Below are 12,703 nucleotides of genomic sequence, written 5' to 3' on the forward strand. Positions count from 1 at the left end.
TAGGGCGGCCGCCACTGAGCCCTGGGGCTTAGTTCTTGGTAGGTCTGGCTTCTTAAGGGAAGGTGCCTTTTGTCTTTCTTTCCCTCTCTCTCTCTTTTTTTTTTTTTTTTTTTGGTATGACAAAACTGCTATCACGGAGGTTTGAAGAAAAAAAATAAACTGACAGCAATGGAAACTCGAATACTAGAAAAATGTCAAGAAAGCAAACACGGGTTTCAGTGAGACACTAAGCCTGACAGCTCACGGAAAAAGGCTTGAAACTGTCAAAACACAAAAACCCCCCTTGTGAAGGGAACACAAGCACCTGCTTGTGAAACTCATCAAATCCAAAACATGCCTCATGGGCTGTGTCTGGGGGCCCAAGTAGAAGCCAGGCTACGGCAAAGCTCTCCACAGGCCCAGGGGAGACAGGGGTGAGGTCTGAGTTGACCACTGGGCTCCAGGGTGGGCACTGGGTGGTTGACAACCCTTGGAGGGAGGAAGAGATTAGGGATGGGACTGGGCCCCTACAAACAAGACCCACCATCTAAGGACCAGTGCCTGAGTCTGGCGGTGGCACTGACGGGCCATGTGGCCCCGGGTCTTGTCTGTGCCTTACAGACCAAAGAGCATCACCTGCCTCCCCTGAGGCTCCTGGATCTGAAGCCAGAAAGGGAAGCTCAGACCATTTGTGTTTGCTCGCTCCCCTGTGGCCAGGGCCCCATACACAGTAGGTGCTCAATCAATGCTTGTGGCAAGCTGAGGAAGACCCTGCCCTGCCTTGAAAGAAGCCGCACAGGGGAGAGAAGACACTTGGCACAAAATGCTGAGGTGAGAGCTGGAAGAGACCAGTTGCCTGGATGGGTGGGGCATGGAGGGCTGCCTGGAAGAGTCGGCCTGGAGGCTGGGCAGTGATCAGAGAGAGGAGTTCAGAACAACGTAGAACTCAAGGCCTGGGATTCCTGGTGGGGGAAAAGGCCCCAGACATGGGCCGCCTGTCAGCAAACAGCAGCCACCATACACTGAGCACTGACCGGGTGCAGGCACCCCACGCAGCGCTCAGAGGCCCTTTCTCCGTGGATCCACGTGCCCACCCTCTGAATGAGGCCACGCTGTCCCCGTTTTACAAAGGAAGAAACTGAGACACAGAGGAACTAAGTAACTCACCCAAGGTCACGTGGGAGTGGGAGGAAGGGAAGGCATTCAGGAGAGAACAAGGTGGATTTTTCAACCTTCCAGCCAGCATCTGGCCAGCGCTCAAAGGGCATGCCCCGCCGTTTCCACTCACAGGACATTCCCTTCACAGATGAGGTTGTACAGAAGGAAGGAGCAGCTTGTGGGAACCCAGAGAGAGGGATCCCCAAGGAGCTCTGAAACCACGGTCCGGAGCTGCCCCTCTGGCCCTCCGGACACTCACCTGCAGGCTCCAGCTTGGGCTGGAAGGTCTGGACGGAGTAGCACAGGTGGAGCTCTGAAACGACAGCGGGAGGAGGGCTGGGGTGCCAGCTCGGAGAGCCTCAGCGGCCAGGGCAGGAGAGGCCCCCAGCCAGGCTGGCACAGAGCACCCTGCCCTTCCCAGAGCCCAAAGGACACGTGCACTCACTTTGCCGAATCCACTTCCTGCAGGCTTTCCAGTGGCACAGGAGGAAGGAGCCGGAGCTGATGACCACCACCAGCGTCAAGGTCACCCAGAAGAGCACGGGTCCTGGAACACAGAGGCGGCCCTGCCCTCTCGTCCTCACACTCGTGGCCCCCAAGTGTACATCCTGGCGGGGATCTGAGGCCCTCCTGCAACCACACAGGACAGCCCCAGCCCAGACTACTGCCTCCTCCTCCTGGGCACAGACTCCACGGTGGCTGCCAGGACCTGGGCCTTTCCCAAGCCAGGGCAGAAACCCAGACCCTACCCATCTGGCCCAGCCCTTACCCACCTGTCCTTCCTCACCTGGCTCTAGGAAGCTCATCTGGGGGGCTAAATAGTTGAAGAAAAAGCAAACTATTTTGAGAGGGTGAGAAACTGAGAAGTCAAGGAGCCAGAATGAAGAAGGAATAGAGGTCCAAAACAATGACAGCTGGGGACTCAGGGAGAGGGCCTGCGTGGTGCACCTCCCCAGGTAGCTGGCGGGCAGAGCAGCTCGGAGGGTGATGCTGTGAGCCTGGCAACACTCCCAGCCTCCCCTCTAGACTGGAAGCTCCCTGAGGGCAGGCACAGTGTCTACTCTACACACAAGCACACTCAGCAGGTGTTCCCTGAATGGGTGAATCAACAGCCCCACGATAGACAATAGACACCATTACTTTCTCCGTTTTACAAATGAGGGAACCTGAAGTTCACACAGGTTAACACACCCGAGGTCACCCTGAGGATAAGAATCGCAGGTCAGTTCAGCCCAGGCCAGGGGCACCCCAGAGCCCATGCCCTTAGCCGCTACCTGGGTATATTTCTTTACATCTTAGTACTTAACTTGCCTCTTTTTTCCCCCACTTTGTCACTTGTGAAAATCAATACGTATCTATTATTTTTAAAGTCCATTTTCAGACTTTAAAAAGGTAGTAAGTGCCAGGTAAGTGCTTCTCAAACACTCATGCTCATATGACTTTCCTGGAGACAGTGCTAAAATGCAGATTTTGATTCTTCAGGCTCCGATGGGGCCGGTAATTTGCATTTCCAGTAAGTTACTGAGTCTGGCAAGTCCAGGACCACTTTGAGAACTGCTGGCCTGAAACCTACCGCCATCTAGTGTCCAATACTAGATCTGCAAGTCCTAAAACTCAAGGCCCTCAGAGTGAACGTCCAACGGGAGCCGCTGATGAGCTAGCTGCGTCCTACGCTGCCTGTGCCCTGTGTGGTCTGCGCTGTTGCACCTTTACAGGTGAGAAACCAGAGGCTCCAAGGAAGTAAGCCGCTCGTCAAGGTCATAAAGTCATTCACCAAATATTTTCTGAGTAGCAGTTACGGGCTGCGGGGATGAAGCTGTGAATGAAATCCCCGCTCACAAGTGACAGAGCCACAGTCCCAGACCCAGAAGCCGGGCACCGGGGTTCAACTTTGGTTCCCCACACCCCCCACCAAGTGGATACCACTGCCCAGTGAGATGCCAGCCTCCTTGCGGCCCCCTGGGAGGAAGGCCCTGCTTCATGGGACTATCATTACCTGAAACCAGAGTGGGCTTCCCTGTGGAGGAGAAGGAGATGGGCGCACTGGTTGACATGGAGGCGTCCCCCCAGGCGTGGGTTACGCCCCCTCCATGCTCCCTACCCGTCAGGGAGTCCACCAGGGAGATCAGGGAGGGGTCGGTGCTGCAGGGAAAGAAGCCAGAAGTAAGACAGACTATCAATCGATTCATCGAAATTGATTGAGATGGAAAAAAGGCAGTGGGCGTGGGGTGGGGGAGGGTGTAGCTCGTGGTAGACTGGGCGCTTAAGATGCAAAGGTCCTGGGTTCAATCCCCAGGACCTCCGTTAAATAAATAAATAAAAGCTAATTACCTCCCCCACAAAAAAAGAAAAGAAAAAGGAAGAGGGCAGTGTGTGCTTGGAAAGCATTCCCTTTCTATAGGGATTGTGGAGACGAGGCCTGAGTCCCAGTTCCTCTGCCTACTGTCTGTGCCAGGCACTTTGAGGGCAGGGACTGGGTTTCTAGGCCTCCTGGCCTTCCATGGTGCCAGCGCAGAGGCTTACATTCTCCAAAATGACTCATGGGCTAGTCCCAGAGATCCGGCTGAGGCCCCACCTCCATCCCCAGCCGGCTGCCCCCAGGCATCCCCTGGGCACTGGCAGGCCAAATGGAGAGAAGGGGCCGGGAGTCACCTGGCAGGGGCCCCGCTGTCCTCTGGGTTGGAGCTGCAGTCAGGGTAGGTCCCCGGGGGAGGTAGCTCGTAGGTGGTGTCCCCCTCAGCCATACCTGCAGAGAGTGGGTTAGAATCAGTGCCAAGGAGCCCAACCCATGGGGATTGGTGACTTCCAGGGAGGCAGCACGGTGGGGCCTGAAGGACACTGCAGGTTTGTGTCCTGGCTCTGTCTCCCCGCTTCCTCTCTCCCTCCCTCCTCCCTTCCCTCCATGCAACAACTCTTTCCTGAGCACCTACTATGCACCAGACTGTGCTGGGAGCTGGGATAGAGCAGTGAGCAAACAGACAAGATCCCCACCGCCAGAGCTCAGAGGCGCAGGCACGTGGGGCCCCTGTAAGGGTGGGCTTGACCTTGTCGGACCAGAGAAGCTCCTCTGAGGAGGGGGTTGCTGGGACGTAAGTGGCTGTAGGGGTTTCTAAGTAGAGGAAATAGAAGGTGGAGAGGCCCAGAGGTGGGGGAGGGAGGAGGTTGATCATAGCAGCATCCTTCATAGTCGACCCAAATGTCCATCTGCTGGTAAACAGATAAATAAATAAAATGCAGTATCTGCACACTGGAGTATTCTTTGGCAATAAAAGAAATGAAGTCCTGATACAGCTGCGGCATGGACGAACCTCAGAAGTGTTATGCTCAGTGAAAGAAGCCGGACACAGAAGGATGCATATTCTAGAAATGTCCCCAGATGCTAATGTAGAGGAACAGAGAGTGGATTAGTGGTTGTCCATGGGGTTGACTGATACCAGGTTTCTCACATGGTGGTGACAGTCACACAACTTTGTAGATTTCTTTAAAATCATCAAACTATACACTTAAATCTACCAGATTTTAAGGTATGTAAACTATACCTCAACAAGGCTGCTTTTAAACATTGGCTCTTTCTCCCCAAAGTGGTGGTTTTCATTAGCAACGAGATGGGATGGATGCGGCAGACGGCACGTTGGTCCAGACTCCCCATCTTGCCCCATGTCCACGGCCCCATCTATTGCCTGGTGACCCTGCAGCTTCTGCAGGTCGAGGCAGGTGTCTGTGTGTCCCCCCTCCACCCACCCGCATCAGTGCCTGAACTTGGCCGGGTGACTCGTCTGGCCAGTGGAACGAGAGAGAAGCAGGGTGTGCCCATTCCCAGACTGAGCCTTAAAAAGTGTCTGCTCTCCACTGCCCTCTTTCTGCACTCCCGCAGTTACCATAAGCAGACTGTGCGGGGGTTGGGCAGGCAGCTCCCACCAGTCCCAGAATTACGAATGGAGCAAACCCAAACCAAACGTCAGAGCCCAGCAAGACCGCAGAGCCACGCAGCTGACCCACGGAGTGAAAGCTGAAGGCTTACTGTCGAGGGTTTTGTAACACACTATTCCTGCAGCTGTAATTGGCAGACACGATCAGATTTGTGTTTCAAAAGATCAAAGATCTTCATCTCCAGCCAACTGTGATCACACAAGAGGGTGGCCTGGTGACTCCAGACCTTCTGATTTTATGCAAGAGAAACCTGATTAAATCAATATGAACAAATAAATTTAAATATCTCCTGGTATTTAAAAGTAGCCTCAATTTTCAAAGTTCTTTTCTTTTGAAATCAGTTTTATTGAGGCACAATTTACATAGAAGAAAATGTCTCCTAAGTGTATGTACAGTTTGATGAGTTTTGAGGAATGTATACAGTCGGCCCCCCATCTCTGCAGGTCCCTCATCCTCAGACTCCACATCTCTGAATTCAACCAACTGCAGATCGAGTGAATCCATGGCTGTGGAACCTGCAGAGATAAAGGGCCACCTGCACCTTTGCACCTTGCCGTTTTATAGAAGGGACCTGAGCATCCCTGGATTTCGGTATCTGCAGGGCATCCTGAAACCAACCTGACATGGTACTTCTATGTAACTGTGACTCCACTCAAGACCTAGAACATTCTCGCCTCCCCAGAAAGTTCCCTGTCCTTTGGCAGTCAATCCTCCCCTACACCCAGGCAACCACAGATCTGCTTTACGTCACTATAAGCCAGCCAGCCCATTCCAGAACCACATTAGACAGACTCGTGCAGGCGAACTCCCTGGTGTCTGGCTTCTTCCACTCAGCATAATGTTTCTGAGATTCCGTCATGTTCCTGCATCGGTAATTCATCCTTGTATTGCTGAACGGCATTTCATCGTAGAGATGGGCCACCATTTATTTATCTGGTCACCTGCTGATGGACATTCTGCTTGTTTCCAATTTGAAGGTATTGTAAGTAAGGCAGCTATGACTGTTCTCACACAAGTCTTTGTGAAAACATATCATTTTATTTCACTTGGAGTTCCTAGGACTGTTCTCACACAAGTCTTTGTGAAAACATATCATTTTATTTCACTTGGAGTTCCTAGGAGAGGGAAGGCTGTGCCACTATGCTGAACGTCTTTGAGGACCACTTCAGGCACGGTCACCTCTGATCGGGCCCAGCCCACCTCCTTTTGCAGATAGAGAGGACCACAGACCCGGGGCGAGAGCCAGGGAAAGGGCTTCTGAGTCCCAGCCCCGAGCGCTCCCCACTGGACTGCACTGCCTCCTGCCAGAGGACTGAGCATTTTCTTACAAGCTTATGATTAACTGCTTTTCTAGGGCAGGAAAAAATGGCCCACATTTGAAGTAGGTCATGCCCAGCCACTTGCCCTCTCCGCCCCCATGTTCCTGGCGGCGGCACCCCTTCCCTTCTGTGGTACAAGGCAAACCCCCCACCCACACACACCTCCCTTCTAAAAAGCTCTCATGATGCCGCTCAGATTTTTCCTGAAACTCTGTGAAGAGAAAGTGAGGCTAGGATTAATTTTATTCTTGGATCAGTAGGGTCCCGAGGAACCCCTCTGCTTTGGAGTCTCCAAATAGATACTACGTCTTTCCACATGGTCACCAGATTATTACGTGAATTAGTTAAAGCCCGGAGGCCTTAGGCTATAAGAAAGATGATGCAATTTGTTATGATAATTTCTATTTATTTCCAAATTTTTATTTGAATTATATTTGAAATATCAGAGCTGGACAGGCGCATATAGATCAATGAAGTTAGAACACTCCCTCACACCATACACAAAAATCAACTCAAAATGGCTTAAAGACTTAACTGTAAGATACGACACCATAAAACTCCTAGAAGAGAACACAGGCAAAACATTCTCTGACATCAATCAGAGCAAGATTTTCTTAGATCAGCCTCCCAAGGCTATAGAAATAAAAGCAAAACTAAACAAATGTGACCTAATCAAACTTATAAGCTTTTGCACAGCAAAGGAAACCATAAACAAAATGAAAAAAACTTACAGACTGGGAGAAAATGTTTGCAAATGATGCAATCAACAAGGGCTTAATTTCCAAAATATACAAACAGCTCATACAGCTCAATAACAAGGAAGAACAAACAACACAATCAAAAAATGGGCAGAAGACCTACATAGATGTTTCTCCAAAGAAGACATACAGATGTCCAATAGGCATGTGAAAAGGTGTTCAAAATTGCTAATTCTTAGAGAAATGCAAATCAAAACTATAATGAATTATCACCTCACACCAGTTAGAATGGCCATCATTAAAAAGTCTACAAATGACAAATGCTGGAAAGGGTGTGGAGAAGAGGGAACCCTCCTGGTGGGGATGTAAACTGGTGCAGCCATTATGCAGAACAGTATGGAGGCTTCTTAAAAACTAAAAATAGAGTTGCTATATGATCCAGCAACCCCACTCCTGGGTATGTACCCAAAGAAAACTCTTATTTTGAAAAGATACGTGCATCCCAATGTTCATAGCAGCAGTCTTTACAATAGCCAAGATATGGAAGCAATCTAATTGTCCATCAACAGACGACCGGATAAAAAAGATGTGGCATATATATACACAATGGAATACTACTCCGCCATAAAAAGAATGAAATAATGCCATTTGCAGCAACATGGATGGACCTAGAGATGATCATACTAAGTGAAGTAAGTCAGACAGAGAAAGACAAATACCATATGATATCGCTTATATGTGGAATCTAAAATATGACACAAATGAACTTATTTACAAAACAGAAACAGACTTGCAGACATAGAAAACAAACTTATGGTTACCAAAGGGGAAAGTGTGTGAGGATAAATTAGGAGTTTGGGATTAGCAGATACAAATTACTGTATATAAAATAGATAAACAACAAGGTCCTACTGTATAGTACAGGGAGCTATATTTAATATTCTGTAATAAACCACAATGGAAAAGAATATGAGAAATAATATATATATAAAAAAATGAATCACCTTGCTATACACCAGAAACTAACACAACATTGTAAATCAATGATGCTTCAATTTTTAAAAAATGAAGGAAAGAAAAGAAATATTGGGATTCAGTGAGAGTTAATTTTGAGAGGACTGTCAGAGCCCTTGTGCTCAAGAACACTAACTGTGGCTACAGCCAATTAGCATCCTCCCCATCCCTGGCCTCTCTCTAAGGCAGCTTGGGTCTGAGCTGCCACTGGAACACTGCTGGAATCCAGCAACAGAAATGCTGTCCCTCCTCTAATCAGAGAAGGGGGTCCCGATACTCCTTGGGTGCCTCTCATCCCCTCTCTGTGTGTACCATACCTCCCCCGTTACCTTCCTCCCTGGGTTACTGACCCTCCCCTTTTCTTCCTCCTTTGGATCTGAAGGTGAGCAGGAGGTATTGGTTAGCCCCTACTTAGCTCACCTGTGTTCTCTGTTAAGGGCCCATTGGAAGAGGAAGAAAAAAAGAACCTGCCTGCTCTTAGTCCCAATTTAGAAACTAAAAAAAGATATTGTTTGCCAGACTTAAATATTTCTCTTTAAATCCAAATACCTGACCCTTGGGCCATTTAAAGGAGAATAGTCTTAGCATCAAAGTCAAATGGAATCTTCTTTTGTACACCCAGAAATTGTTTAAAATCATATGAAATGTTCATCTTTGTACTTGAACTGTACATTTCTTATCAGCTTTTTATTTTCCCTGGAGTTTTCAATCGCCTTTCTTTTCCTTGCTGGTAAAAGTACTGTGCTTCCATCATATCCTCAAGGGTTTCAACCCTACTACTCTTGAAACTGACTGCAATTCTGCCTTTTATTCCTGCGGACATTTCCCTGGAACCCTTCATTTTCCTGCTCTGGTGGGGCTCAACTAGATGTCGTAATGTCTTTTGCACAGCTGTCATTCTGGGACTTCCCTTCTTTGCTCTCCTGGGATAGAACCCCTGCTTTTCTAGATTTCATGGCTTTGTTGTTATTGTTGTTGTTTGCCCTTCATTTAACTGGATTACATCTTTAAGTAACTTTCTAAGAAAAGATACAAGTGGGGAAGACAGAATTTCAGCCCTTTTATGTCTGAAAATGTTTTTATTCCGCTTTCAAACGTAATTGTATTTTAGCTGAGTAAAAAGATCTCTGTTCAACTAAGAAGGAGCTGATGTGGCCCAGTGGTGAGTACTTGGCTGTGACTCAGGAGTCTGTGCTCTGGCTCCAGCTATAACACTCTGTACGGTCTCTCCATCAGTATAACGAGGTGGCTGGATCAGATTGCAGGTGGCCAGCTTTGATCTGACTCTCAAAAGACATTCTGTGTGGCTAGCACAGTGACCCAGTCATCCCTCTCCTAGGTATTTACCCATGAATTGAAAATATATGTTCACACAAAGGCTTGTACAAGAACATTTGTAGCTTCTTTATTCCTAATAACCCTAAACTGGAAACAAGTCAAATGTCCATCGACTGGTGAATGCATAAACAAATGATGGTACATCTACTATGTCTAGATGTGGGTAATCTTTGTTCATCCAGCTTTGCTCCTGGTAGGTCATTTCAATCTGCAGTCTTATATTTTCCAGGTCAGGTACATGGGGAACACTGGGGCACCACTGTGGGAGCACACAGTGACCATGTCAAGAAATGGTGTGCAAAAGACCCAAGGCTGGTGGTGGGGGGAGGCACAGAGGAAGTTATGACGCTCTTGCTGACATGGGTCCTGGAGCATGGAAGGTGGTCACCAGGCCTTACCTGGGCCTATGAGGTTGCCAAGGGACTGCCAACTCTGGAAGCATGACACCAGACGTCCCCACCTACAGGCCCTGGGACAGACTCCGCCCCAGGAGCAAGAAAAAGCAAATGCCTCCAAGAGATGCCTCCTTCCTCCTGCGATGGTCCTCCAACGCCCTCTACTGGCAAATCCTAGCATCATGCTCACAAGGAGAAATCCTTGAAGAGTCCAATCCTCTATTGCAAAGCAGGTACTGAAGAGGGAACTGGGACCTAAGAGGCAGCAAGCACACTCCCTAAAAGCTGTTTCTTGTCCTCTGCTTTCTTACTGTTCCTTCTTCATTGCCTTCCGTTCTCACTTTGTGGATGTAACAACTTCATGAATTTTTCTGTAGAAACTAATTTTTTTCTCTTCTTTTCCTGGGTTCTTCATTGCTTCATCTGTGGTAAGTTTTTCTGTTTGTGTATCTTGTTATTCTCCTTCATACTGCTGTCTTTCCTTCTAAGTCTGAAGGTCTTTACTGCTCATTCATATTTATCAAAAAAAAAACCCCAAAAAACTATGCTGAATAGTCCAGCAGCTGGTAGGGTTTCTTCTGCTGTGCTGTTGTATGTCCTTTTCACGATGGGACTCATCCCCGAGCAGAGGGTTTGCCTGGGAACTCTGGGCTCAAAGGTTTCACTTCCAGGTGACTGAGCAAGAACAGCCTATTAACATGGGGTACCCCCAAATCCACAAGCAAAGAGGGCTTTGCACCAGAGTGGCCAACAGCAAGCTTTCCCTCAGAGTGGCCAACAGCAAGCTTTCCCTAAATAGTCCTGCAGGATCTTTAGTCAAAAAGTTGATCATTTTCACCTGGAGATAAAAACTCAGGCATCATCTGAGTTTTTAACACATTTTGTTGTTGCTCTTACATGCATTCATTTGTTTTATTTTTATTTTTATTTTTTAACACTTTTTATTGAGTTATAATCATTTTACAATGTTGTGTCAAATTCCAGTGTAGAGCACAATTTTTCAGTTATACATGAACATATATATATTCATTGTCACATTTTTTTCTCTGTGAGCTACCATAAGATCTTGTGTATATTTCCCTGTGCTATACAGTATAATCTTCTTTATCTATTATACATTTTGAAATCCCAGTCTGTCCCTTCCCACCCCCTGCCTCAGTGGCAACCACCAGTTTGTATTCTACGTCAATGAATCTGTTTCTGTTTTGTATGTATGTATGTATGTATTTATTTATTTTAGATTCCACATATGAGCGATCTCATATGGCATTTTTCTTTCTCTTTATGGTTTACTTCACTTAGAATGACATTCTCCAGGGACATCCATGTTGCTGCAAATGGTGTTATGTTGTCAGTTTTTATGGCTGAATAGTATTCCATTGTATAAATATATCACATCTTCTTTATCCAGTCATCTGCTGATGGACATTTAGGCTGTTTCCATGTCTTGGCTATTGTAAATAGTGCTGCTATGAACATTGGGGTGCACGTGTCATCCTGAAGTAGGGTTCCTTCTGGATATATGCCCAGGAGCGGGATTCCTGGGTCATATGGTAAGTCTATTCCTAGTCTTTTGAGGAATCTCCATACTGTTTTCCACAGTGGCTGCACCAAACTGCATTCCCACCAGCAGTGTAGGAGGGTTCCCTTTTCTCCACAGCCTCTCCAGGATTTGTCATTTGTGGACTTTTGAATGATGGCCATTCTGGCTGGTGTGAGGTGATACCTCATTGTAGTTTTGATTTGCATTTCTCTGATAATTAGTGATACTGAGTATTTTTCATGTGCCTATTGATCATTTGTACTTCTTCCTTGGAGAACTGCTTGTTTAGGTCTTCTGCCCATTTTTGGATTGGGTTGTTTGTTTTTTCTTATTAAATCGTATGAGCTGCTTATATATTCTGGAGATCAAGCCTTTGTCGGTTTCATTTGCAAAAATGTTCTCCCATTCCGTAGGTTGTCTTTTTGTTTTACTTCTGGTTTCCTTTGCTGTGCAGAAGCTTGTAAGTTTCATTAGGTCGCATTTGTTTATTCTTGCTTTTATTTCTATTGCTTGGGTAGATTGCCCTAGGAGAGCATTTTTGAGATGTGTGTCAGATAATGTTTTGCCTATATTTTCCTCTAGGAGGTTTATTGTATCTTGTCTTATATTTAAGTCTTTGATCCATTTTGAGTTGATTTTTGTGTATGGTGTAAGGGAGTGTTCTAGCTTCATTGATTTACATGCTGCTGTCCAGTTTTCCCAACACCATTTGCTGAAGAGACTGTCTTTATTCCATCGTATATTCTTGCCTCCTTTGTTGAAGATTAGTTGACCACAAGTTTGTAGGTTCATTTCTGGGCTCTCTATTCTGTCCCATTGGTCTATATGTCTGTTTTTGTACCAACACCATGCTGTCTTGATGACTGTAGCTCTATAGTATTGTCTGAAGTCTGGGAGAGTTATTCCTCCAGCCTCTTTCTTTCTCTTCAGTAATGCTTTGGCAATTCTAGGTCTTTTGTGGTTCCATATAAATTTTATTATGATTTGCTCTAGTTCTGTGAAGTATGTCCTGGGTAATTGGATAGGGATTGCATTAAATCTGTAGATTGCCTTGGGCAGTGTGACCATTTTAACCATATTGATTCTTCCAATCCAAGAGCATGGGATAGCTTTCCATTTTTTAAAGTCTTCTTTAATTTTCTTCATCAACAGTTTACAAAGTAATAAAGGACCTAGGAATAAATCTAACCAAGGAGGTGAAAGAATTATACACAAAACTGTAAACCACTGATGTTCTACTTTTCAGATTTTGCACTTGTTTTCTTTGGTTGGTTTTGCATTGTTACAAAATTTTAATTCGGATTTTCAAGATGCAGCTCACTGCACTTT

The 12,703-nt window shown here is 46.7% G+C and overlaps 1 protein-coding gene across 1 annotated transcript in view; it reads right to left on the bottom strand.

Annotated features, from left to right (window-relative positions):
• The window catches only part of TNFRSF8 (TNF receptor superfamily member 8), a 64,024-nt gene that overhangs the window by 14,898 nt on the left and 36,423 nt on the right, over positions 1 to 12,703 (bottom strand). Inside the window, exons 9-12 of the mRNA XM_045518522.2 lie at positions 3,790 to 3,883; positions 3,134 to 3,279; positions 1,583 to 1,684; positions 1,397 to 1,450 (exon numbers count right to left, since the gene is read on the bottom strand). Of these exons, the coding sequence (XP_045374478.2) occupies positions 1,397 to 1,450; positions 1,583 to 1,684; positions 3,134 to 3,279; positions 3,790 to 3,883 (396 nt within the window). The remainder of the gene's footprint in view (positions 1 to 1,396; positions 1,451 to 1,582; positions 1,685 to 3,133; positions 3,280 to 3,789; positions 3,884 to 12,703) is intronic.

Source organism: Camelus bactrianus, chromosome 13, assembly GCF_048773025.1.
Source record: "Camelus bactrianus isolate YW-2024 breed Bactrian camel chromosome 13, ASM4877302v1, whole genome shotgun sequence".
Classification (NCBI taxonomy): domain Eukaryota; kingdom Metazoa; phylum Chordata; class Mammalia; order Artiodactyla; family Camelidae; genus Camelus; species Camelus bactrianus.